The 26,918-nt window shown below is 46.6% G+C and overlaps 1 protein-coding gene and 1 long non-coding RNA gene across 7 annotated transcripts in view; one reads left to right on the forward strand and one right to left on the reverse strand.

Moving 5' to 3' along the window:
• Positions 1 to 26,918, forward strand: part of LOC143442052 (uncharacterized) — a 30,621-nt gene that overhangs the window by 2,999 nt on the left and 704 nt on the right. The window contains exon 4 of the long non-coding RNA XR_013109944.1: positions 21,582 to 21,690. This is a non-coding gene — a long non-coding RNA (uncharacterized LOC143442052). The remainder of the gene's footprint in view (positions 1 to 21,581; positions 21,691 to 26,918) is intronic.
• Cgn (cingulin) lies at positions 170 to 26,918 on the reverse strand. Of its 6 annotated transcripts, XM_076932858.1 has the most exons (22): positions 26,792 to 26,891; positions 23,283 to 23,429; positions 19,734 to 20,602; positions 18,961 to 19,061; positions 18,780 to 18,849; positions 18,573 to 18,668; positions 16,545 to 16,672; positions 15,478 to 15,610; positions 14,813 to 15,025; positions 14,341 to 14,489; positions 14,001 to 14,133; positions 11,394 to 11,603; positions 10,863 to 11,069; positions 10,042 to 10,299; positions 7,092 to 7,262; positions 5,610 to 5,771; positions 4,596 to 4,685; positions 3,318 to 3,401; positions 3,112 to 3,230; positions 2,697 to 2,805; positions 1,909 to 2,072; positions 170 to 1,637 (listed from the first exon to the last, which is right to left on the reverse strand). In XM_076932858.1, the coding sequence occupies exons 2-22, from the start codon at positions 23,320 to 23,322 to the stop codon at positions 1,496 to 1,498; spliced, it is 3,648 nt and encodes a 1,215-aa protein (XP_076788973.1). In that variant the 5' UTR covers positions 23,323 to 23,429; positions 26,792 to 26,891; the 3' UTR covers positions 170 to 1,495. The 6 variants fall into 6 exon arrangements, with proteins under 6 accessions (XP_076788973.1, XP_034356978.1, XP_076788976.1 ...); XM_034501087.2 differs by lacking the exon at positions 23,283 to 23,429 and having other exon boundaries at positions 26,792 to 26,918; XM_076932861.1 differs by lacking the exons at positions 23,283 to 23,429; positions 26,792 to 26,891 and adding an exon at positions 26,569 to 26,703.

Here is a 26,918-nt window from a genome sequence, read left to right on the forward strand (position 1 = left end):
ACTTGGGAGGCAGAGGCAGGTGGATTTCTGAGTTCAAGGCCAGCCTGGTCTACAGAGTGAGTTCCAGGACAGCCAGGGCTACACAGAGAAACTCTGTCTCAGAAAACAAACAAACAAAGAAACCTTTTAGAGTAGGCCTTCAAGCTAGCCAGAAAAATGAAGACAAGAATTTCATATAGGTATGCCATTTTTAATATTTAATTTAAAATAAACCAAGGCTGGATTGGGAGAAAATATCTCATTTGTAGAATATCTTTTTGAAAATCATGAAGTTACAAGTCATTGATGAGAACAGAACTTACTTTGGAGATAAGAGATAAGCATCCCCATTACCCTCACTCACCAGAGCTTGGCATACCCCAAAACTCAAAGGAGGAGTACATTCTCCATTACCCCTTCCCATCTCTACTGAGAGTCAGCTTCTAACTCCAGGCAAAGCTCTGAATCAGGGCCCACTTCCTGAGAAAAGCAAGGATCTGTTGGTTCCCACAGAAGCCAGGTACATCTGCTCAGAGAAGCCACAAAGAGGCCACAGGGACTAGATGTTTGACTTTAGAACCTGTATAAACAGTCACCATGGTTCCCAGGTACAACCACCTTATGGCAGCATCCTCAGTCACAGAGGGTGAGGAAGATGGAAACCCTGAGCAGAACCAGTCCCCACCACCTTACCAAGGCCTATCAAAGCCCTTCTACCAGGGGCTGGTTGGCAGAGCAGCCTGTAGCTGCTCAATCACTGGGGTAATAGGGACAGGCTGAGGGCCCCCAATGAGGAAAGGCTGGTCTTTGGAGAGGTATGAATGTGCAGGTTTATAAAAGGCAAGAACAGCATCCTCATCCATCTCTCACACTGGTAAGGCACTGAGAGTAAAGCAGCAAGGCAGGGATGGAAAAGAAAGACAAAAGATCTCCTGGACCCAGTGACTTGGGGAAAACAAAAATATTGCAACTGAAAAGATGCTAGGACCTATGACTGTGCAAAAAGAAGTATCTGAGAAGTGGGTAGTGCCATGCCTGCATGTCCATTACCCATAATGTTCCCTCCCTGCTCCAGAGTGGGAGGAGAAAAGGTTGCAGGGATCCAGAGAGCAGAACAACATTGGGTACTTCCCTGAGCCATATGGTTAAATATCAAAGAAATAAAGCATTACATACATGGCAATATCCATCCCTTCCTGTCCTTCACAGTCCCAGTCAGTGTATATGCTGACCATTAGTTCCACTGTAAGGGATGATGGAGAAGTCCTATAGGAAGGACTCAGTAGGACTAAATACCCACTCCTCCAGTGCAAAGGTCAAGTCCACCCACCAGCTCATTGCTAATGTTTATCACCATCACTCTGACCCTTCCCAGTCTTAAGTCTGAATTGGGTCACTAGTAGGGGAAAAAAAAAAAAAAAAAGACTCTGAGGCAGGCAGGACAGAGCAAAGCAGAGCAGGCTGGCTGGGATAGGCTTGACCACAAGCCTGTTTGTGGTCCCTAGCAGAGCATGAGCTAACATGAGCTAGTCTGCAGGTTGCTCTCAGTAAGCAGTGATGCAATGGACGAAGGGTCGTAGACACTGTCAAACTCCTCATCAGAGCTCAGCCCCTCTTGTTTGAGGGCTGACTCAGCAGCTGACCGGGAAGCTTTTCGCCTAAGTTAGAGAGAAAAGGGACAGACTGAGACAATCAGACTTTCACACTAAAGAAGTAATTCTTCTAAGACCTAACACTACTCACATGGTCTCCTACTAGTCAGGGATCTAGGAAGATAAAGTAAAGACAGAAGCTAAGATACTAAGAATTAACCATACTGGCTTCTAGGCAGGATAAGGGACTACATATTTCTCCAGCTTGGGAGGAACCATTCCCTACTCCCCAAGAGTGTGGTGAAGAAGGGAATGCAGAAGGGATGTCATGTCATACCAGGCGTCCTTTTCCAAGGATTTGATCCGAGCTTGGAGCTGTTCATTGACTTCATGCTGTTCCTCCAGTTCCCGCTGTGCCTTCTTCCTCAGGCTGTCCAGCCGCTCAATTTCCTCTTCCGCTTCATCCACCTGCCGCTTCAAAGCCTTCACCCTCAGGGTTAGCTAAGCAGGATACCATGTGGGCACATTAGAAAAGCATTGACTACCAAGGGCTGGGACCTCCCTTGCAATGACTCTGACAAGAGATAATCCATACACTCTACCACCTCCCCAACTCCCCGCTGTAACCTTGTGTAAATTCTCCAGTCCCAGGGAATTGATGAGAATGGTTAGGGAGCTGAGGAGATAGTGCAGACAATAATGCTTGCCATGTAAGCATAGGATCTAAGTTCAATCTCCTTAGGACACAGTAGCCAGCCAGCCAAATTCCAGGCCAAATGAGAAACCTTACCTCAAAAAAAAAAAAAAAAAAAAAAAAAAAAAAAAAAAAAAAAAAAAAAGGCTAAAATATGCTGAGAAATAACACTCAAGGTTGTTCTCCAGCCTCTGTACATATGTGCACATTTGTGCATGTATGTGCATACATATATATACCCCACACAAGCACAACACAAAGGTCAGTAACACTTAGAGAAACCAGCACACTCAATAGGGGTCATGACTACTCTTGAGCTAGACCTCTCAGACTAATCTTGGTCCTTCCAAAAGCAAAGTGTAAGTGTGGAAGACTTGTGGGGGACGGTGGCCTCCTCTAGCCTAAGAGAACACTGAGTGTCATGTCCTCACCTGATCTTTCTGGTCATTGACATGCTGCCGTTCATCATCAATCTGGATGGAGAGCTCCTTAACCCTCCGCTCTAGTTTTCGGTTGGTGGATTGCAGGACTGTCTTCTCTCTATGAGGGAGAGGGAAGGGAAGTCTATGGCTGTTGCTATTTCTAAGGAAACCTTTACTTAGCACTGTACTGCCTCCAGGGACTTCTCTGTCATGAGCTTCACCAGTAGATGGGGAAGATCCAGGAAAATAGAAGCCATTCATACCCCAGAATCTACAGCTTTGCTCTATAAGAGGACCAAGGGGGACTCCCTGAAGATGAGGCCAGGTTGGCCACATGTGAGGTGGAGGATGGAGGAAGACCCAGAAAAGAAAAGCCCAGCAGAAGAAAGGGAAGTGAGAGGGCTGAGTGATAGGTTCATATCACCTCTCTTCAGCTTGCAGCCGCTCTTGCAACAGTTGATTCTGGGACTCAAGCTGAGAGAGGCTAGCACTGGGTTTCTGGAAGCCTTCTGAACTGGCCAACCGACTCTTCAAATCCTTGTTCTGAGAGAGACGGGAAGATTCCATGGTTAACGCTCCAGTTGGTCCTCTGACTGGTCCCCTGACTTTATCCCCACGACTCCTTTTCACCTGTCTCTCCAAGGAGATTTTGTCACACTCCAAGTCCTGACGAGCAGATCTCTCCTGCATGAGCTCTGTCCTCAATTGATCCATCTATTAGGGATGGGCGGGAGGAATCAGACTTGGAAAAGACAAAGGCTAATCCAGCAAAGTGAATCAAGAGAAGCAGATCCCTGGAGGACACTCTGAACCCCCAAATCCCCCAGATTCTCAGGTAACTAAGAACGCTCATCCTAGAATCCAGCATTCCTCTCTCAGTATTCCCTGACCTAACTAGATTTGAGAAAGCCATTCCCACTGCCATGAAGCTGCCTCCCTATGATGAATTGTATCCCCCAAAATCAGTTAGATTTCCTGCAGGGGCCCTGAAAGGCTAGCACAGAAATCTGTGAAAGTGAAACAAGTTGCACTGGAGACCCTAAGATGTCTACAGTACTGGGAACGTGGGACATTTGCAGTGGAAAGATAGAGACAGCCAGAGGAGCTGGTGAGAGAAGAGGGAGGGTAGGTGTGCTTGAGATAGCAGATCTTGAGGGGAAGGACCGCCCAAGACCATTAGAGCCAGATGATGTCACCATGAGCCTTGGATTCTAGACGTGGGCGTGGAGCTTACAATTAAAAGACTGCTTTGAGTCTCAGAACAGATTTTGAACTCTGGGCTTCTGAACAGGGGCTTTGAAAATTGGACTGAATACATTTTTGCATTATGATAGTGATAGATGTTTTATGGGAGGGGAGACAAGGGGTAGACTACTATAAATTAAAGTGATGTTTGGAGGTAGGCATGGTGGTGCACATCTTAAACCCAGCACTTGAAGGCAGAGGCAAATCAGATCTCTGTGAGTGTGAGGCCAGCCTGCTCTACATAGCATGTTCCAAGGCCAGCCAGACATACCTAGAGAGACCATGTCTCAAAAACAACGACAACAATGACAAATCACACAAAGTGATTGGGTGTCAAGTTAAAAGAAGAAATTATAGCTATTCAAATGGGAGGGGCTATTGAAAGAAGGCTCTGGAAATTCCACAACCTGCACTCCTGAATTGAAATAGTCCTCACTGGGATTAGAGCAGCCTGCCACCAGGACTCTCCCCAGACTCCAATTCTTGGCTTTCTTCCACCTAAGGAAACCTGTCTACCTTTTCCCAAACAGACGAGAGCCTGAAGTAGACTCTTGCCTTGCCAGAACTGTCCAGTTTATGGATTACAGGAGAGCTAAGTTGTCTTTGAGAGAGCTAGGGAGGCACAGAGAGGAGGAGGCACGGCGAGGGGCCAGGAGGAGTCACCTGATCCCGGCCACGGTTCACCCGATCTGTTAACAGTTCCACAGTGCTCTTTTCTTCGTCTAACTCTGCTTCCAGCCGTGAGACTTTCTCCTGTGGCAGATGAACAAAAGGTCAATTCTGTCCCTAATTCTGCACCCTAGAATGCCAAACTCAAATTAAAGCCTCATCAAAACTTCAGCCCCACAGACTTTTCTCCATGGCTCATTCCAGAACCCTTCTGGTCCTTGCTCCAGCTTGCTCAAAGCCGCCATGAAGTCAGCGCCCTCTGCTGACCAGGAAAGGAAACCCTAGAATTTGTTCTTTCTTGAAGTACTATTTTCCTAATGGAAAAACTCAAAGTGAAATTCAAGTTTCCCAGCAGAGGCCAAGAAGGAAGAGCTCAGGCGGCATTTCCAAAGTGTGGAGCAAATTCAAGCCACACAGTACTGGGCAGAAGCTAAGAGCATAGATTTGAGCCAACCACCTAGGCCTGAAAAACAGACCTACCTCTTTCTAGCACTGGACCCACTTCGCTGGAAAGTTATTTATATCTGTGCCTCAATTTTCCTTATCTGTAAAATGGAGACAACACTATCTACCTCACAGGGTGATGCAGAGGATGACTCTTACATGCCACACCCACAGTGCAATATACCCTTGTTGCTATTATTCTCACTTTCAAGTACAGCGTATTGAAGACTATACCATTCACTGTAAGGGAGGAAAGCCACTCAGTTCTAGCCAACTACTGACATGCAGAACTCAGGTCTAGAAGGTCAGTGCTACCACTGTCCAAATGCAACAGATGACAAAAATCCAAATTTTCAGTACATCTATAAATTTCTTAGTATCTGCATTTAGTTCATAGTTGCTAAAGCACTGTAACCTAGCAAAACCTTCAGTTGCGGCTTCTCAAGTTTTATTCTCTAGTACAGAGACATGCTTGGAATAAATTGGCTCCTTTCCCCACTCAAATCTCACCTGCACCAGAGTCAGAGCCCTTTGTCCCTACTGAGCCCATCACGGTGTCTTTACCTCTAGGCTCTTCAGCTGTCGAGCTTTGTCATCCTGGGAGCGTTTCTTGTTTTCAGCCTCTTGCTCTAGCCCCTGCAGTCGCTGGGCCAGCAGCTCTTTGTCCAGTCTGGCTGTGTCCCGTTCGGCCTGGGATGTCTGCAGGGCTTGCCGCAGCCTTTGCAGCTGGACCCAAAGATAACATACAACAACTCAGCCTAATTGAAATGTGAGGATGGGAGTGCTCTGCCCGAGGTGAGAAATACATCACCACTGACACTCCTGAGAGCCAGGCTGGAACCACAGCCTAATGGTAGCGCACTTGCCTAGTACTGACCTGACGGAAGAGTCACTTTTAGTTTATTTTCTTTATTGTCTTAAAACTGTCTACACCAATGGGAATCACATGAGAGTTTTACTAGGGAGCAGGCATAACTGTGCCTATTTAAAGAGTTTTTAAAACTACCAATCCTTTCAGGTCTTAACTCCCAGCACTTAGCAAGTAGAGATCAAACAGATCTCCGTGAGTTCAAAGCCAGCCATAGTTAAGACCCTACCTCAAAATAAACAAACAAACAAACAAACAAAAAATATCTACTGATTCTAGGTCCCAAATTATGATCTAAGTGATATGAGATAATGTTTAGACATTAAGATCTTTAAAGCTCTCGCACTCTTGCTCTCTTGCTCTCCTTATCCCCTGCTCTCTTGCCTCTTGCTTCTCCCTTCCCCTCTCTCCTCATGTTCATGGCCAGCCTCTACTTCTCTACTCTCTCCCCCTCTCTGCCTCTACTTCCCTCTTAACTCCCCTCCCTGCATGCCCTGAATTAAAAACAAAAAAACAAAAAACAAACACACACACACTCACACACAAAAAGATTTTTAAAAATCTCAGCCTAGCAGTGGCAGTGCATGCCTTTAATCCCAGCACTCGGGAGACAGGCATGCAGATCTCTGAATTCCAGGACAGTCAGAGTTAGAGAAATCCTGTCTCAAAAAAGCAGAACAACAACAACAAACAAAAAAAGATTTTTAAAAATCATCTCAGGTGACTCTAATGTGCAGCAAAGGTTGAAAGCCATTGCTCTAGAGATGGGTGCTGCTCTAGAGATGAACACTGCTCTAGAGATGGGTGCTGCTCTAGAGATGGGTGCTGCTCTAGAGATGGGTGCTGCTCTAGAGATGAACACTGCTCTAGAGATGGGTGCTGCTCTAGAGATGAACACTGCTCTAGAGATGGGTGCTGCTCTAGAGACAGATGCTGCTCTAGAGATGGATGCTACTCTAGAGATGAACACTACTCTAAAGATGGATGTCGCTCTAGAGACAGATGCTGCTTTAGAGATGGATGCTGCTCTAGAGATGGATGCTACTCTAGAGACAGATGCTGCTCTAGAGATGAATGCCCCTGTCTGTGGTTCCACATGAGTCTGGGTCCAAGCACTCCAGCCAAAGGTTCAAAGACCTTCAAAGCCACGGACAGGTTCCTGTCGTCTAGGTTCCTACCTCATCCTGGAGCCGGCTCAGCCCCCCTGAATTCTTTTCAGCCTCACTGGCCCAGTCCTTGGCCTGACGCTGGGCATCAGCTACTTCCTTCCGGGCCTTTTCCTTGTAATCTTCCATCTGGGTCTGGAGCTGCTGCAGGGCTAGCTTGGAATCATCCCCAATCTGCTCCAGCTAAATGCAGAGAAAAGGGTTGCTGTCAGCACTGCACCTCTGTAACAAATGTTCTATCCCTTTTCTAGAGCCAGCTTCTAAGAGTCTCCCAAGAGCCCCCCCTCTGTGAAGCAGTTCTCTCTCTAGCTTGCCTGGTCTAGATCTCTGGTATGGCTAATAGTTATATAATCAAATGTCTGGACATTGTAGCTTTAGCCCTTACTTATCATCTCCGGTCTCATTTTCCTATCTATAAAATGGGATAATAACAGCACCTACATTGCTGAGTTGATACTGATTTATGTTAATTATTTAAAATACTTATAAAGTGGCTGATACTAAGTAAACCTTCAATGACCACATTTCTGCAAACTCAAGTTATAAGATATACTACTAAGATAGAAAATCTGCCAACTGAACTATGACAAACCCTCAATTACTATGTCAGAGAAAATAAAATGTATACATCTTTTTTTCTAAATTGGCATTTAGAGTAGTTGGCCTTGTTTTCTAATAAGATTGGGAGGAAGAACCTTATTAGTGAAAAGCAATTTGATTTCCTTATCTCTCTTGCTCTTCCTGCAATCTAAATCTTTAGTTATGCAGATTGTTTTGTTGTCTCTCTGAGTAATATCCCTAGCTGTTCTGGACTCACTCTGTAGACCAGCCCTGTCCTCTAACTCACAGAGATCCACCTGCCTCTGCCTTCCTGAGTCTGGGATTAAAGGCATGTACCACCATACCCAGCTACTAAAGCAGATTCTTATGTTTAGGTCTTCTATACTTCTAAAGCAAACTCTCAGAACTATTCTCCAAGGATGAAGACCATAGGACAAAATCACTGCCACAGAAGTAGCCTATCACAATCCTTGCTGGGCATGGTGGCACGTGCCTATAAAGGCTAGTTTCAGGTACCTGAGATTTGTCTAAAAAGAAAAGGGCCTGGAGAGATGGCTCAGTGGTCAAGAGAGTACATACTGCCACTCCTGAGCATATACCCTGTATGTTCACAACAGCTTTATTCATAACAGCCAGAAACTAGAAACAACCCAGATATCCTCAACTGAAGAATGGTTAAACAAAACGTGGTACATATACACAATGAAGTACTATTCAGCTATTAAAAACAGGGTCATCATGAAATTTGCAGGCAAATGGATGGAACTAAAAAATATCATCCTGAGTGAGATTACCTAGACCCAAAAGGACATGCATGGCATGTACTCAGTTATAAGTGGTTATTAGCCATAAAGCACAGGATACCCATACTACAATCCACAGGCCCAAAGAAGCTAAATAATAAGGAAGGCCCAAGCAAGGAAGCTTGAATCTCACTTAGAAAGGGAAATAAAACAGTCATCAGAGGTGAATAAAGGGAGGGAACTGAGTGGACATGCCAGAAACCTGGGATGGGGAGGCTCTAGAAGTCTGTGAAGGTGACTCTAGCTGAGACTCCTAGCAGGAGGGGATATGGAGCCTGAAGTAGCTATATCCTGTAGCCAGGTAGGACTCCCAGTGGAGGGATAAGAACATCAACCCACCCACAAAACCTTCCACCTCAAATTCGTCCTGCCTATAAGAAATGCAGGGACAAAGATGGAGCAGAGACCAAGGGAATGGCCAACCAATGATGGACCCAACTTGAGACCCACCCCATGGGGAAGCACCAGTCTCTGACACTATTGCTGATACTCTGTTATGTTTGCACACAGGAGCCTAGCATAACTGTCCTCTCAGAGGCTCCACCCAGCAACTGACCAAAACAGATGCAAATACCCAGAGACTTATATTAGATGGAGCCCACAAGGGGGACTCTTATGGGAGAGTTACGGGAAGGACTGAGGAACCCGAAAGGGATGGGGACTCCACATGAAGACCAACAGAATTAACTTGGACCTTTGGGGGCTCTCAGAGACTGAACCACCAACCAAAGAGCATACATAGGCTGGACATAGCTTCTCCCCACCACACACATATGCAGCAAATGTACAACTTGGTCTTCATGTGAGAACCCCAACAACTAGAGGTGAGGCTTACCCTAACTTTTTTTCTCTGCCTGTGGATCCTACTTAGACTGCCTTGTCTAGTCTCAGTGGAAAAGGATGTGCCTAGTCCTGCAGTGACTTGAGGTGCCAGGGTGGGTTGGTATCCAAGGAAGACCTCGCCACCTCCCCATTCTCAGAGGAAGGGATGACAGGAGGAGCTGTGTGAGGGGGGCACTGGAAGGGGAGATGGGGCTGCCATCAGGATGTGAAGTGAATAAATAAACTAATGAATGGGGGGGAAAGGTACATACTGCTCTTCCAGGGCCTGAGTCCAGTTTCTAGCACCCATATCGGGAAGCTCAAAACTGCCTGTAACTCTACCTCCAGGAAATTGATGCCCTCTTCTGACCTCCTTGGGTACTGTACTCACATGCACACATATAAGCCCGCACATAGACAGATCTATAATAAGGACCAAACATGGTGGCACACACCCTTCCTTAATCTCAGCACATGGAAGGCAGAGGCAGGTGGATCTCTGTAAATTCAAAGCCAGCCTGGTCTATATAATGACTTCTAGGACAGTCAAGGTTATATAGAGAAGCCCTATCTCAGGAAAAAAAATAACCCAAACCAAACCAAACCAAAACAAACAAACAAGACAATAATAATAATAAAGTTTAAAACTTAAAAAAAAAAAAAAATTGACCCAATTCTGTCTGAGAAGAGTAATGTCACACATCCTGACCCACCTCTAGGGTTAGCTTCTGCAGGACTCACACCCCTTCCTAAGGGTCCATATTACCCACATTCACCTCTTTGTTGAGTCGGTCCACAGTCCTGTTCAGCAAATGCTTCTGCTCCTCCAGCTCTGCCTTGCTCCTTCGGAGAGCTTCCCGCTGCTTCGCCTCTTCCTCTAGAGCCCGGTTCAGTGCTTGCTGTTCCTGCCCGAGGCGTGCCAGCCCCCGCTGGGCCTCATCTAGCCGGACCTCCAGAGCCCGCTTGGCTGCTGCCAGGCTCCCCTCCTCCTCCTGGGCAGCATTCAAAGCCTCTTCCAGCTGCTGTTTCTCTACCTGGGAGGTGGCAGAGGAGGAAGGTTGGCCTGAGAAAAGGGAACGCTCAGGCTGAAGCGTTGGAGGTAGGTAGATGGAAAAGGTAATGGAGGTCGGAAGATGTGTGGTGACACACATCTCTAGTCCTAGAACTTGTGAGGCGGGCGCAGATGGACCTCTGTGAGTTTAAGGCCAGCCTGGTCTACATAGTGAGTTCCAGGCTAGGAGGGATTGCATAGTGAGATCCTGCCTCAAAAAAAGTAACAAAGAGTGGATATTGCAAACAGGCTCAGAAATCAAAGTACAGAACAAGCAAAGGGTGGGAGAGAAAAATACCAGCGCAGAGTTTGAAACATTTATACCACGTTAGTGCAGGAAACAAACCCAAGCTTAATAGATACCGGGAGGGAAAAGGGCAGTGCACATTGGCAGCAAAACTGACCAAGATGGGAGCAAAGCGCATGGGGGCATTCTAAACCGATGGCTGAGTACTGAGGGGCTGCAGTGCATGAGGGCACATGACTGAGAAAGGTGGAGGACAGAAGAGCAGGGAGCCCCCGCCCCAAGATGGACAGGAGTGTTACCTCCAGCCGATGCACTTTGTCCCGAAGCCGTGCCTCCACCGCTTCCCCACCTTCCGCCAGACCTCGGGCCTCCTTCAACTGCTGCTCCAGACCCAGGATGCGCCTTCGAAATTCGTCATTTTCCTCTTGGGTCTCCCGAAGTGTGGTTTCCACTGTTGCCCGACGCTGCCCCAGCACCATGGCCTCTGTCTCTGATGCCATCTTAGCCTGCGGGCAGTTGGGAGAATCGGCTCAGACCTTGGGGCTCAAATGGGTAAACATTTACACCCAGGAAAGGGGATTACCCAAGAACCAACTAAAAGCTCACAGGAGCTAGGCATGGAGGGGTGGCCGTAGCCAGGAACCTCCCTGATAACCTTACCCCTACACAGATGCAGCCACCCTTCCAAAATCTGCTATTCACCACACACACAAGCCTTCAGAGCTCCTCAGTACATACCCAGCATAGGTTAACTTTGCAGGACCTCTGGCTTCTCAGCCCTCCTGACCCCTCAGCCTCCACCTCCTGAGCCCTGGGCCCACTCCCCTTGCCTTGGAAGCCTCTTCACAGTCCTGCCGCAGTTGCTGCAGGGTCTTTTGTAGCTGGAGGTTCTGCTGTTCCAGATCTCGGCTTCGATCAGCCTCTGCCCTCAGCACTGCCAGCTGCTTCTCTAACACCTGGTTCCGGTGTCGCCCAGTCACCTCCTGACTCTGCCGCTCTGTCTGAAGCTCTTTAAGCTCCCCCTGGGTTCGTCGAAGCTCCTAGAAAGAAAAGAAAACACTGGCAGACTCCACTATAATGAGGTTCTGGAAAGTGGGGAAAATAAGACTTCACATATGATGGAAAGAAATACAAATAATAAGGCTGCTTTAAAGAAGAATTGGGCAGACTCAAAAAAGCTGAACACAGACTAACCACGTGACAAGGCAATCCTAGTCTCAATATTCAATTATCAAGAAAAGTAGCAGTTCTCACAAAAACTTGTTTATAAAAGCTTATAGCAAGATCAGTCACTGTGTGTCAAACCCAGAAGCAATCCACATGTTCTTAAATTGGAAAATGGACAAAATATACCAATGATGAATAGAACATCATACATCCATAAAACTGGTTGAAGCCAGGTGTGATGGACCATGCCTATAATCCAATACACAGACGGCAGAGGCAGGAGGATGAGGTGTTCAAGGCATCCTCAGCTACATAGCAAGTTCCAGGCATGCCTGGACTACATAAGACCCTATCTCAAAAAAGTCAGTAACACATAAATAAACAAAAAGATGAATATTCTTGTTATCACACAGTTGAATCTTGATTATACCAGATGAAAAAAATCCAGAAATAAAAAGCCATATTATAGAATTATAATTATATAAAATATTCAGCTTATGCAAATCTGGAGACATAAAGTTTCCAGGACACATAGGGAAGGATGGCCAATGGACATGGGGCACTTTCTGGGTTTATTAAAGCATCCTGTAACTAGAGAATGGTGATGGTTTCACAATACAATGAATATTCTAAAAACCACCAACTATCTGCTTTAAAAGGAGAAAATTTAGGCCAAACGTGGTAGTACACTAATCTCAGCATTCAGGAAACAGAGGTGGGCAGATCTCTGTGAGTTCAAAGTCAGCCTGGTCTATCTAGTGAGTCCTTGTCTCAAAAAACTAAAAATAAAGAGGAATTTTATAGTATAGAATTTTATAAAACAAGACTGGCTCCCAAATAAATAAACCAAAACACCAAATTATGACACAATAAATAATAATACATCTTAAATTTCTTTTTAAAGGGCAGTTAAAATATAAATTATGGTTCTCTTTAGTTATAATTTTTAACTATAAATAGCTAATCTATTTAGTTATTAGCACTTTTCAAATTTAGAAATAGCCAATAAGACTGAAGGGTCACAAAATATGCAGTGACTATAATGTAGACACTAACAAAATTCCTTACAAAGAAAAGAAAACAGAGCCACTGTCTTGTCTGTGTTGGACTGGGTTAGTCTGCTTCCCTAACCTGTATGTTGTTTGAATATTTGATAAAATATACCTATCTGAGGCATAATGACAAATGAGCTTATCTGGAGGATTGTGCAACTTGGCCATGTCAGCTAATATATTAATAGGTATTTTTAACTTCACAACAACATAGTTATATGCCATCCAAAAATAATTAGCTGTGCTCTGTTTCCATTTCATTTGGTTTGATCTTTTGGTTTTTTTTGTTGTTTTTTGTTGTTGTTGTTTTGTTTTTTGTTTTTGTTTTTGGAGGAGTTATTTTTTCTGGGAAGCAGGGGTTGACACAAGGTCTTTCTATAGAGCCCTGGCTGTCCTGGAACTCACTATGTAGACCTCTTCCTCCCACATGCTAAGATAAAAGGCATGCAACCACCATACCCAGCCTATCGGCTGTGTTTTTATCCTTCATAAACTACAACATCAAGAATATGAAACTGGGTTTATTTTAATTTTTATGACTTTCTCATAACACTTTTATGAACTATCATCCATGCATGATGAAAAAGGATTGACTTTTAGAAAAAAAGGTCGAAGCAGGAATCTTGGGAGTGTTTTGTCACCAACCCGCCAGCAAAACTGTTGCTTGGGAGACGGGGAGATGCACATCACACACTGCGCCCCTTGAACACCATGTCCAGACTGTGTGCTTTCCAAATAGCCTCCGGATTACAGCTTGGTTTTGCAAGTAGGTCAACTAGCCAAGCAGAGACCAGTATCCCAGTCCAGGGATTATATTTCTCAATGTAAATTAATAAACAGGCATTCTAAAAAAAAAAATTGTTTTATCACATAGTTAATGAGTTTCCCACTCAAAGAGCAGGTTGTTGCAGTGCTGACCAAATTAAGGTTCTGAGCCTGCAAAAAGGACCCAGGAGTTTTACAAATCCACCTGTATTCAGCTAAGATGTCTCCTAGGAGGTAGCCAGCAGCTTTTGCCTATACCATGAACTGGCTGCCGACAGCCTTTTTTCATTAGAAAACTCTAGAAACAACCAGGAGAGCAGCCCAGCAGAGCAGGGAAACCAACGCAAGGATGAAGCTTGAAAGCCATGCCCATGGAGACAGCGAGACAGAGGTGTCTCAAGTGAGGCAGGAGAGCATCCCAACCTGCCGCTCCACACCCTAAGTACCAAGTACCTTTTTGAGTTCTTCCACCTGGTGAGTATCTCTTGCACTGGCTCGAGCCTGCTCTAAGTCCCTCTGTAAGACCTCCATCTTCTCCCCCAGTTCCTCTTCCATCTCTTCCTTCTCCATCCGAAGCTGCAGCAGTCTGAGTTCAGCAAGGTTTTAAACAAAGGATAAAAGATCAAGGTGAGACTTCACACAGGGGAGATTCACAGGACAATGGGAACCTGCCCTCTGGAGGCCACGGCCATAAACACTGACTCAAGGAGAACTAGAAGCTTAGGAAACAAGTGTGAGAGAAGGTGTCAGTGGGGTACAAGAGTCAGGCTAAATGCCCCTGCAAAAGGCTTACTCCTGCTTGGCGGCTCTCAGCTCCTCCTTGTTTTTCTGGAACATGCTCTGCCAATGCCCTGTCTCCTCAGAGGTCTCCTCTAGCTCTTTCTGCAGCTCCCGCACGAGGGAAGACATCTTCTGCCTCTCAGCTTCCACTGCAGCATGGTCCTAGGGAATGAGGAAGATGTGCACCAGGAGGCTCAGGGCAAAGCTCACTTTCAAGGCAGAAGTACAATGCTCAGAAGCTGCAGTCTGCCTCTCTGCCATCGGCAACAAACCTCCCTCCATCGGTTCCCTATGGAGTTTGGCCACACATCCTTAAGGCACTTAAGGCCCATCATGCCTCTCTCTGCCCTGGTAGGTTCCCTAACCAAGGCTTCTCACTGCATTTCGTTTATGTCCTTTAGGGAAGGCGCCTACTTGTAACTAATAAGTACAGCCCCATTCCCTGGCAGAGTCTTCCTCCTCCAGCTCCAGTTCCTGTCACATGCCTGGGTGGCATCTTGCATGCTCCGGCGAAGCTGCTCCGTGTCACGCTGGTATTGCAGCCGGACATGTTCCACCTCCTGGTCGTGAGAGGCCACCTCCTCTTTCAGGGCCCCCTTCAGGGCTGTCAGCTCCCGTTCCCTCAGCCGCAGCTGCTCCTCTACTCTCTGTTTGCCCTCTAAGAGCTCTTCCATAAGCTCCCGGGTATCTAACAAGTCCTGAAGAACAGGAAGGTGGAAATGATACGGTCATATCAGGACTCGTTCAGTCTATTAAATAACTCACTCATTTAGCCAAAAAATATTTATTGAGAGCTTGGCAGGGTGGCATATGCATCTAACCCTGATAATTAGAAGGCCAAGACAGAAGGATCATAGGTTGAAAGCCAGAATGGACAAGTTAGCCAAGCCCCACCTACAAAAAGAAAATGTACTCATACTTTGTATTAGTCTAGTATTAGATGCTTCTTGCCCTCTAAGCTGCCCGTAGAATAAAAGAAAATTGTCATCCTGGGCTCTAGCCTCACACTCCCTCTGAGTCTGCCTGAAAGCACACAGAAAGGCACTGGAGAAAAACCTACCAGCTTCCATACTTCCAGCAAACAGTGGATGAGTAGGCCTGGGGATGCTGAAGGAACTGAGAATATACACCCTACACCGTCTTCTCCTACCTTTAGGAGACTCTCATTTCCAGAATCAGGACTCTGGCTATGCTTCAGCTTGAGCTGTAGCTCCTTCACCTGGGTCTCCAGCCCGTGCCGTAGTCCTTCTTCCTGGCCTAGCAGCAGCTTCATGTTCTGAAGCCTAACAACAGAGAGCATTACTAGATCCTATGTTAGACACTTACACATCTACCACACGTTGATTCATTTAAACTTCCTTTAAGTCTCTGTTCTTTGCATATTTTGTTTTGCAGTGCTAGAGATAGAAGGGCCTTGCCAAACTGGCCAGCACGTCACCAGTGAACTATACCATGTCCCTATTCAAATCTTTTTTTTTTTCTTTATTTTATTTCCTTTATTTTATTTGTTTACTGTGAATATATGTATGGGAGAGAAATCTGTGTGCCAGTCAGAGGACAACTTGCAGGAGTCAGTTATATCCCTCCCACGTGTGTGTCCCAGGACTAAACCCGGGGCCTCGGGTTCTGTGGTAATCACTTTTACCAGCATGCCAACTCCAGGCCTTAAATGAACTTTTATACCCAACTACTTCAGTTAATACTTGGAGCTGCTGTCCTTGGATAAGCCGGCCCTCCTCCTCTATCTTATTCCTCACCTGACCTTCTCAAGTGTTACAGTCACTCACATACTACACTTCTGTACTGGCTGGTCCCTATCTCCCTATCATCCGGAGTAGAGAGCCCTATCTGTAAGGTTCACTGATGGACCTCAGGAGCCCTCATCAGAACCGTCACATAAACAACATCGCTCACAGACAGAGGACACCAGCTGAACCAGTGAGTAAATCCTCACAATAATCCTGTAATAATAGCTGATTACTTTTAGGGCCATTTTACAAACTAAGAACCTTAGGCAGGCACACTCAGGCAACCTATCTCCAGATCATACACTATCACCATTACCATAGGGAAAGAGAAAACAACCTGGCTCCTTTAGCTTCTGAAGATTCCCCCTCTGCCTTCTTCAACCATGGGAGGACCCACCTGTAGGCCCAAGCCCTGAAGCTAACCCACCCCACGTGACTCATGTGTCATGTGACCCATCCGCACACTCACTCCTTGGCACTCTGCTGGGCCTCTCCCTTTCTCCTCTCCAGGAGCTCCTGCAGTCGGTGGCACTCTTCAGCCTTCTCCTCCAGCTGCCTCTCTAGCCCAACCCTGGATGGTTCTAGCTTCTGCCGCTTCTGGAAAAGAAATGAAGAATAGGAAAAGCTTGCAGAAAGATCTAGTAGAGCACTGCATGGTAGCACATGCCTGGAATCCTGGCCTTGGGAAGCAGAAACAGAAAGACCACTATGAATTCAAGGCTAGCTTGGACTACACACTGAATTCCAGGCCAATTTGGCAGTTTAGGCTACAGAGTTGAAACCTTGTCAATAACTCAATCAATGTCAAACCTCCTTAAATTCCCTAAATGTCCTAATAACAGCCATGAGTCAAAATTACTCAACTAAGCCCAAATTCTCTACATCAGACATTGAGAAATGCTTCTTTTAAGATGTTACTTTTTGGAGTAATCGATTTTACAACAAATAGATAAAGAGTATATTATTATCCTTACTTACTGTTAATGAAATAGGATTTGAATACTTGAAGAACTCAACTAAGATTAGTTACACAGCCAGTAACTACTAGAATTAAGGTGTGAACCCATTAAGTTGATTCCACTTAACCATTAACCTATATTTTGCTTTCTCCTTAACGAGAGGACTGCAAACCAACACAAGCTGAACTCCAACTGTGTACAGGGCAACACTGTCAGTGGTGGAAGCAGCATTTATAAAGGGTGTGGCACTGGGGGTGTGGCGAGATGCTGGGGGCATGGTGAGATGGTGGGGTACTTGCCTAGCACATACAAAGCCCTGGGTTCCATCCCCAGCACTACATAAACTGGGCATTGTCATGGACATCTATAATCCAAAATGTAGGAGGTAGAAGCAAGGGGATTAGAAGTTCAAGGTCATTCTCAACCAACATAGTGAGTTCAGGGCCAGTCCTTCTGAGACCCTGCCTTCCCAACTCCAAAAACAAAAGGAAAAATAAAAAAGTGTAAGTTTTAGAGGAAGAACGGCTGTATCTTTTCATTCCATCTCTGCAACTCACTGCTGAAACAATCTTCAGACTTCTGATCAGAGGAGGTCCTAGTACACTTTGCACAGCTGCTGACATGATTATGTATCAGCTAGGACCGTACCTGCCATAAAAACTATACTCAACAAATTCTACTGTTATTACTGCCATCATAACTATGATGAGAAAAAGACTTGACACACGGAGAATATAAGTAATTTTTCTGAGACATGATTTCATGTCTGCCTTCAAGCCTGATAAATAGCCAGAGATGACCTTGAATTCCTGATCTTCCTGTCTCTACTTCCTGAGTGCTGGGCTTACAAGCAAGTACTATCACAATTGGTTGCATTCGGTACTAGGGATTAAGCCCAGAACTTCACGCATATAAGGCGAATATTCTATCAACTGAGCTACACCATCAGACAGAGAACAAAAGCGAGTTTCTCAGGCTTTATATAAGCAAATAGCAAGCCCGAGATAGGGACTCCTAGGGAAAATGAAAAGGAAGTAGTTAGATCTGTAATGTGCTCCACCTATCTTGGATCCAGAGAAACTCAAAAGTCCTTGTTGGGACGAGGACACTGACTTCTTGTCTCACATAATACAGACAGTACTTGTCCTACTACATAGAAGAGCCAGCCCAGCTAGGCATGGTGGTACACGCCTTTGGTCCTAGCAGAGTGAGGAAGATCTCTGTGAATTAAGCCCAGCCAGGATATTCACTCAGTAAGACCCTGTCTCAAAAAAAAAAAAAAAAAGCCCGGCGGTGGTGGCGCACGCCTTTAATCCCAGCACTTGGGAGGCAGAGGCAGGCGGATTTCTGAGTTCTAGGCCAGCCTGGTCTACAGAGTGAGTTCCAGGACAGCCAGGGCTACACAGAGAAACCCTGTCTCGAAAAACCAAAAAAAAAAAAAAAAAAAAAAAAAAAAAAAGAGCCAGCTTCATTCATCCTCAGGACAAGCTAAATGCATCTTCCCTGTGGTCCTTCATCCCTCCTGTAACCAGCCTCACCTTCACCTCTTCATCCAGCTTTTTCTGAAGCTCCTCCATTTTTCGGGTAAGCTCAGCCTGCCCTGCCAGGGTCTTAGTAGAAGCAGGAGAAACCATCTGCCAGAGGTATTGGGAAACAAGGAGTGGGAAGTGAGCCTGCATGCCCATCCCCAGAGACCCCAAGGCCCTAGTCCTGAGCCTTGCTCGAACCCCCAGAAGGCCACTCACCCCCAGAGGCTGCATCTGCTCCAACACCAAACTAACTTTCCTCCTCACAGACGCCTCACTCTCCGCGCTTCTGGAGGACAGAAAGATAGAAGCAAGGGTGAGCAGAGGAAAGGGAAAAACAAGGAAGCCAAAGGAACAGGAGGAAAGTGTATGCCCACACCATCTGGTGGACCCCACTCACCCCTCCCTTAGGATGCCATAGATGATGGCTTTCACATGGTCCGCACTGCCTGGTGGTGCTGCCTCCCGCTGGTCTCTGAGAAGGTCTGGAGTTGATTTGAACTGGGGGAGAAAAATGAAGACAAGGAGAAAGGAAAGGAAGAGGAGAGGAAGAGAAGGAAAATTAGGCCAAAATGATACATGTGGCTAGAATGGAACAGAGGTGGCCGCTGAGAGACAAGGCCTCTCAGAAGGAGGAGCAACACTTCAGGCCTGAGGAACAGCCCAGGAAAAAAAAGTCCAAAAGCAGGCTAGATCTCTCATCTGCATATTGCTGCAGATGAGACTTTTCTCAATAACCAGCTGTGAGCTACATCCCAAGTAATTTGTCAGTAACGCCAACAGATTGCTAGAGTTTATACATGCACAGAGCTCTAGAATGCACATATGTTTGTCTCAAAGTAAAGATGCTCCCACTTAGTCATGCTGCTGGGTAAAAAGGGGGAAAGCATAGTCTCCACCAAGACTATCCAAGGAGCTTTCCAGATCCTCCAAGCCTGCATTACGAAAGGTGCCAGACCTGCCAGACCTAGCAGATTAGCAGTTGCCGATGACTGAAGAATGGCTAACTCTCCATGTTCATTTCAACTTTCCTTAGAAGTTTACCCTTGAAAGTATATTGTGTGTGTGGATATTTAGTAGCTAAAATGGAGAACAAAAGGCAGAGTTAGCAAAGGAGTCTGTGGGCTGATGAAAAGCCAGGGAAGTAGGAAATGGGGAGGGAGGACATCTGACCTGCACCATGGAGGGATCCCGTGGCTCCTCGAAACTCTGAAGCACCCAGTCTTGAGTCTGACGGGAGCGGCTAAAGCTGCTGAAAGGGTTCTGCTTCTGAGGTGGGTTCTTTAAACTGTCCACATGGTTGTCATATTTTGTTCCACGGGTCCAGTGGCTGGTTGGCACATCCCGATCCTCACGTGTATCCCGTGAGAGCCTGCTGTCTAGACTCTGGCTCCGCTTGCGCTGCTGCTCGTGGGGAAGTGTCCTTGTGCGGCGGCCAGTGCGGCCCCGGACTTGGGCCCCCTTCTGACTATCAAACTTGCTGATGAGCGAGTCCACTGAAGACAAGGGGGCAGTGTCAATGCTGTTAATTGAGGAAGTCTTTTTAGGGGCTAGTTCCAGCAAGCTGGTGCTCCTATTATTAGGACTCATAAGAGCAAGCCCTGTCAGAGAGGCTTGCGACTGGGAACGGAGCAGTTTTCCATTCAAGTGGTCTCTGGGCTCTTCATCAGATGTGCTGCCCTGAGACGCTGCAGGACATCCCTTGACTTGAGAGTAGGGGTTCTCAGGGAGCTCTGAATCAGAGCTCAGTGTACCTGGGGACCCCCGGTTGTTGCCCCCTTTGATTTGGACCCCAAAGGAGTCAGTCCCTTTCTCTCCACTGTTAAGAACCACAAAGGGCTGCCCAGCAATGCCCTGCACGCGCACAGCGACCCCATAGGTACTGGCTCTTGCATCCTTAGCAGGGCGCCGCCCACTACGACGAAGGGTGCCCATTTCAGTAGCACCCTCTGGTTCTGTAATAAATCGAATTTGGACTCCATGGTCTACAGGGCCCCGGGGATCAGCCATCATGTGGGCCTGCTCCACTTGTAGGAGGGCTCCTAGAAGACGAAGAAAACAAGTTTTAGCTCAAGAGCCTAAAGTAGAAACCCAGTTTCAGGGAAGCTGGCTGCACTGTCGGTTCCCTCCATAGAAAATGGTTCTCATATCTTATCTGATCAGGAGAAACAGGGGGTATAGGAGTCTACACCCAGTTTCTGACTTGGTCTTGAGAAAGACCTAAAAATTTGCATTCCTCAACAACTTCTCCTGGGTGATGCTGATACTCTTAATCCAGATAGTGCACTCTGAAAAGTCTAAGAAGGTAGGTAGTTCATTAGTAGATAGCTTGCCTAGTATGTACAAGGCCCTGGGTTTGACCCCATACATAGGAAGAAAAAGAGATCAAAGTAAAACATATAACATACTTTGAGGCCCACAGCCCCCAAATAACTCATGTCCTTTGATGCAATTCTGAGAATTGTGGCTTATTAAGACTTTGAAGATAATCTTCTGATTCTCACATACAACACAAAAGCCATGGGGTCCACTAAATAAAGGTGGACCCCAAAACCTGCCTATCTCATTCTTCCACTCCCTTGAAAAAGGAAACCTCCCACTGCAGAGTTTATTACAGTAAATACATCATAAAATGTGGCATCCCATTTCTGGGGAAGATTCTTCAACTGGCAGCGGCGATGACTCTAGAGTAAGGGTATTGAGGGCTAGGCAATGACATCTAATGTTTCTCTCTGGGATCTCAACTGTGTTGCTTTTTGTCCCTTTTGAACTTGGTACCATATAAATGTACTACCTATCTGAGAAAGGACTTCCGGCTGGGTTGTGACTCAGTGGTAAAGCATTTGTGAGATCTGGGATTTAATCCTCAGTACCAAGAGAGGAAGGAAAGAAAAAAGAAAGAAAGAAAGAAAGAAAGAAAGAGAGAGAGAGAGAGAGAGAGAGAGAGAGAGAGAGAGAGACAGGAAGGAGAAGGAAGGAAGGCAGAGACAGGACTTAAATAGGACTTTCTTTCTTTTTTAGAACAAAGTCTTATGTGGTCAAAGCCGGCCTCACACTACCTATGCAGCGGAAGATGACCTTGGCCTTCGGATCCTTGCATTTCCACTTCTTGAGTACTGGTCTTACAAAGGTGAGCCATTGGGCCTGGTTTTATGCAGATGGAGCTCAGGGCTTCATGTGTGCTAGGCAAGCACCCTGAAGACAGAGCTTCATCTCCAGCCCTAAACAGAGATCTGAGTGAGCTAGTTAGTCCAAGGACTCGTGGATAGGTAGGCTGCAGGACAGAGTCAAGGCCATGTACAGGCCAACTTCCTGGTCTACATTGTTCACACTTAGAGTCAGCAAATGGAATGTGTTCCAGGTGTGCTCTGGCTCCTGGAACTTGGGAGGGAGGTTTTGTTCCAAGCAAATTAACATCAACAAATATGGCTTCCCTGCTCCTCGTGCTAGTTTTTACCAGAGCCCAGCCTCAGGTGTGCCAGACAGAAAAACAATCGCACGCAGTTCAACCTCCCTGAGAGGCTCTGGCCAAGAAAACTTGGCAAGGTCCCTCTCAGAGATAGTAGAAGCTCTAGGAAGCCAGGAAACCAGGCAGCTGAAGGGAGGTTGGGCAAGAGGGGCTGATCCAGGGAGAAAGGGTTTGGGGGAGAAACAGACACTGAGGGCATTCTTAGCATCCTAGTCCTTCCCAACTGGAGAAAGAGATGGGCAGGGAGAATCCCTTTATTGAGAATGATTCACATTTGGGGTCATGAGACTGTGAAAGCAATGCACCTCCTCCAGGACACAGCCTACACAAACTTTTAACACAGAATTTTTACATTTGTGAAGGCAGAGGAGAGAGGTTGAGAGCAGTGGCTTTGGGGGTTGAATGACCCTTTCACGTGGGTCACAAAGACCATTAGAGATCACATATATTTATATAAAATTCATAACAGTAGCAAAATTACAGTTATGAAATAGCAGTGAAAATAATTTTATGATTGGAGGGTCACTACATCATGAGGAACTGTATTAAAGGGTTGAGGCGTTACAGAGGTTGAGACCCACTGCACTAGAGTCAGGATCTTACTTGGGAAATTGTGTACATAGAATCCCAGCACTTGTGAGGCTAAAACAGGATGCCCATGAGTGCAAGATCAGTTGCATAGTGAGATTTTTGTCTCAATAAAAATAAGAAATAGGGACTGGAGCAATGGCTCAGTGGTAAAAAGCACTGGCTGCCCTTCCAGAGGACCGGGGTTAAACTCCCAGCACCTACATGGCAGCTTACAACTGTCTGTAACTCCAGTTCCAGGGGATCCAACACTCCCATACAGACAGCAGGCAAAAAAACAAAAACAAAAACAAAAACAAAAAACATAAATAATAAAAACAAATTATAACAAGGGGAGAATAATAAACAGACTGTCTTCTCCATGTTCACATGCAACAATTTTATGACATGTATTTTTTTTTTTTTTTGAGACAAAGTCTATGTAGCCCAGGCTGGTCTTGAACTCACTAAGTAGCTAGGGATTGTTGCTGAGGAAATCAAGGTTCCCTCTTTGGGTTCTTAAGTTTCATGAATACAAGAATTTATAAATGGGACTCAGAAGAAAGCTTAAATACAATTTTATTAGAGTTTGAGAGAGGAACAATAGGGCAGACTCAATCTCGGCAGTTGCCAGGAGGCGGGAAATGGAAAGAAGTTGCCAGAAGAGGAAAAAGAGAAAGCCTTGCCTTTAAGAAAGTATGCAGGTTCAGCAGTGGAGGTCAGCATCCAACCACATGGCAGAAATGCAGCTGCACAGCAGAAGGGGAAAAGGCTCCAGAGGAAAACAGAAAGCCCAGTGTATGTGGGACAGCACCCCAAGCTTTGGTAGATATCTGAAAGAAAAGGAAACAGAAGAAAGAAGCAGCTTGGTACCTGTCTCACTGGGAAAAGCAGGTAGTTTCTGGCAAAGCTTCCATCATTTACGTATACTCCCAGCAGGGTTACCTCAGTTTACCTCCATACATTTACTTAAGAGACTGTTTTCCGTCTCCTTCACTAGACAATAAGCTCCTCCAGGACAAAGACCAAGACTCTCAGCTGTCCCCTGCCTGGAACACGGAGTGTACAAATGAATACTTTTTAAAGACTGTATCCCAAACCAAGGCAGACTCTCCCAGCAGTAGAAAGATAGGCCCATGGATGCGTCACTCACAGCATACTCTGTGCCTTAGTAACAAGATGTCTTCCTGGTCTGGACTCTCTGCCCTATGCTGTCCTGATCTTACAATCAGGTGTACCTAAACTGCCAGCTCTCAAGAATCACATGATTTATTCATGATAAAGTTCTGCCCTGTCAGGATATCTGCAGATCTTCCAGATCAGGTCAAGGAGCACAGCAAAAGTGCCCAACCCCTTGGGCCAGAGAGCCAGACAACGCAGGGGTACTACCATGACTCCTCTAGGATCCAAAGACCCTCTTCTTCCAACCTCAATCACTATCAGTTCCACGACCTTTGGGTCAGGGTCCAGTACTGAGAGATCTTTAGGGTGGGTCAGAAAATAGAGCTCTAAATGATTCAACACGGAAAACCCGAAACCTACCCGCCTTCAGTTACAGAGGACAGTGGGGTGGGGCCAAGGGAGCAGGGCAGCTCCAAGGCCTTGCATAAGCCCAAGGCAGGTAAACAATGATCAAAACCAACAATATGAAGTCCAAGACCTGGGCTCTCACCAGATGCCTGACCCTTTTTCCCTCCCTGGCACATGCCCAGGGCATTTCTCACCAACTGTACCCTGGGAAAAGACCAGGACAGAAGTTAATTCAGTGCCATCTGTCTGCCTCTGCCATTTCTGCCTGAACACGGGGAGAAGGCACGCTACACCTGTCCCAGACAGCCACTTCTTCCTGAGTTACTCATTAGCCTGCCCTGCCCCAATTCCATCACCTCTGGCCCAGCCACACGCATCTGGCTTCCAACAAGGAGTGACAGGGTCCCTGGACTTCTGGCAGGAAGTGGGTGGGGTGGGGGTGGGGTGGTTTCAGGTGTATGGAGGAAGGGCTGATAGACACACAGCCAGGCAATACACTGATACTGAATAACCAGAGCATTTAGAAAGTGGATAAACTGAAAAAAAAAAAAAAAAAAAAAAAAACCCAGCAATTAGAACCTTCTCAATGGTAACAAGAAAGCAAATAAATGCTCAAAATAAGAACGGAACGGAACGCTCAGTGACCTTATCATTTGATAAGAAGGCTCCTTGTAGGCCCAAACAGAACTCCCCAAGTGGACTCTAGACCATATTCACTGAAAAAGCAGAAACCTGAGAGCCAAACTAGAGCTGCGTGGCCAGTGGGGGTAAAAAAACACAATGAAGAACTGGGCCCTTACAAACTGGCTGGACTGGTTTGAGAGGCAAAGAGAAGGGAGGGCCCAGAAGGCTACACTGGAACCTTGCAAAGCAGACCAGAGAGGTTCCCCACCAAAGGCAGATGGACAAGACCAAGAGTGGAAGCTCTGTCCAGGCTACATGCCAACATACTCTGGAGCCTACATACTGTGGAGGAGGTGGCGGAAGGTGGGGAGGAGGAGACAGGAGTTACAGAAGCACAAAGAACTTGGTGACAAGCCAGTGTATGAGGAACTTTTTCTCCCTCCACCACTCCCTCTCAAGTTCCCAAAGCGGCATTCCTGGTCTTACACTTACCTCCGTCTGCTCCCAGGCCCTTGATCCTCACCTTCCTGGCACAAAGAGAAGCAGCCCTACCCCCTCTTCTCCTACAAGGGGAGGGGCAGGCAAGCCAGTCTGGGAACCACAGGAAGCCAGAATCCTCTTAGAATCAGGAAAATCTCTGAATGGGCAGGCCCCAGAGCTAGACCCATACTCCCAAATACCCAGCATGAAAGGAACATGTAGGCAGCCTGTCTACAAACATAGCGGTTGCTAATTATTTCCCAATTACAGCAACTGTCTTCAGACAGAGCATCAAAGGGGCCAAGCTAAGGTTGACTCTGCTTCCACTGCTGCCTAAGGCAAGGAAATTCACCTCAGAAGTTGCCTGGTGCCCAATATATACCTCTTATGTGGCCTGAGAATGTGGAGGTGTAATTCCCCTAGAATTCCTAGGGAGTTCTGCCTATGTTTTTGCATCACTAGTACTCCAGTCTATCAAAAATCATGAATCAAGGATCCCTACTAGAAATTCAAGGAATCAAGAGAATTCTGTGAAGTGTCAAGGAAATTAGCTGCAATTCCATATCTCACCAGTGTCCCCCAATCTATAGCTAAAGAAAAAGAAGGAAATATATATATTGCTGGAAGGAAAGATTTTACATCAGCCTCAACAAAGAAGACTATTTCTAGGTGGGTGTGGTGACATAAGCCTGTAATCCCAGCCCTGGGAGCTGGAGGCAGCCCACCAGTTCAAGGTCAGCCTCAGCTGTACAGCAAGTTCAAGGCCAGCATGGGGTATGTGAAACCCAGTATCAATCCTCATTTCACATCCCGGAGAAAGCAAACATTTTCAGCTATTTTGTGGGTCCAGGAATTTATACTTCTCCATTCCCCTCTCTTGAAGAATACACACAGTTCTTTCTAGAGGAAGAAGGAAAATTTTTCCCTGGCATGAAAGCAAAGAAATAACCAGCCTTAAATAATCTCACACCTACCTAGGAAAGAGATGGGTGCCCTCGTATTCTGACTTTAGTGTCTTACTGGTAACTGCTTTGACCTGTAGAATGTGGGGTCAGAGAATAATCCCACATTTCAGAGCATTTCCAAAGCCAGAAGGAGAGTATCAGAGACCAGTAAGGACTGACGGGGGTCGGGGGGGGGTCACCCCCCAAAACCAGCACATGCTGATATCACCACTTCAGTCTCTGAACCTCTGGCGGCATTTCCATTTGCTCCAATAGGATGAACCCTCCCCCGCCCCCATCCTGGTCTCCAAGAGAAATTCTGCCCCAAGGGCTGGCGCCTGACCTCCAGAGATTGTAGCGCTGAAATGCATGCATGCCCTGGGAATAACCTTACCCTCAGGTGCCTCACACCTGGCACCTTCCCAGCCACTCGCTTCTGGCACCTTTAAGTAGGGGCCAGATCTTAGTTCTGCCACCGCACTCTGATCGCCCTTCCTCCTAAACTCAGCACCTGTACCCAGGAGGAGGGCATTTGATGCCTGCACTCCGCCCCTCAAGCATACTCCTGAGGGCCCACCCGCATCGCAGGTGTCCTCGCTCCCTACAGGCTCACTCACCCGGGTCCAGAACCGTGCTCCCGGGCTCGCACACCCCGCAGGGGCTCGCGCTGGGTCTGCCCCAGCTGCACGCGCGGCTGCAGCCCAGCCCCTCCGAGCTCTGAGCTCCCTCCTCTCCCCCGCCCAC

Source organism: Arvicanthis niloticus, chromosome 4 (assembly GCF_011762505.2).
Source record: "Arvicanthis niloticus isolate mArvNil1 chromosome 4, mArvNil1.pat.X, whole genome shotgun sequence".
Lineage (NCBI taxonomy): Eukaryota > Metazoa > Chordata > Mammalia > Rodentia > Muridae > Arvicanthis > Arvicanthis niloticus.

Excerpts from the sequence above, each read along its gene's own strand:
- Cgn (XM_076932858.1), bottom strand. The coding sequence starts at position 23,322 with ATGCTGACCTCCACTGCTGAACCTGCATACTTTCTTAAAG. Across the intron at positions 19,062-19,733 it reads GGGATCCCTCCATGGTGCAG|TTCAAATCAACTCCAGACCT; the intron begins GTCAGATGTCCT and ends TTTCTCCCCCAG. Across the intron at positions 1,638-1,908 it reads TCCTTGGAAAAGGACGCCTG|GCGAAAAGCTTCCCGGTCAG; the intron begins GTATGACATGAC and ends TCTCTAACTTAG.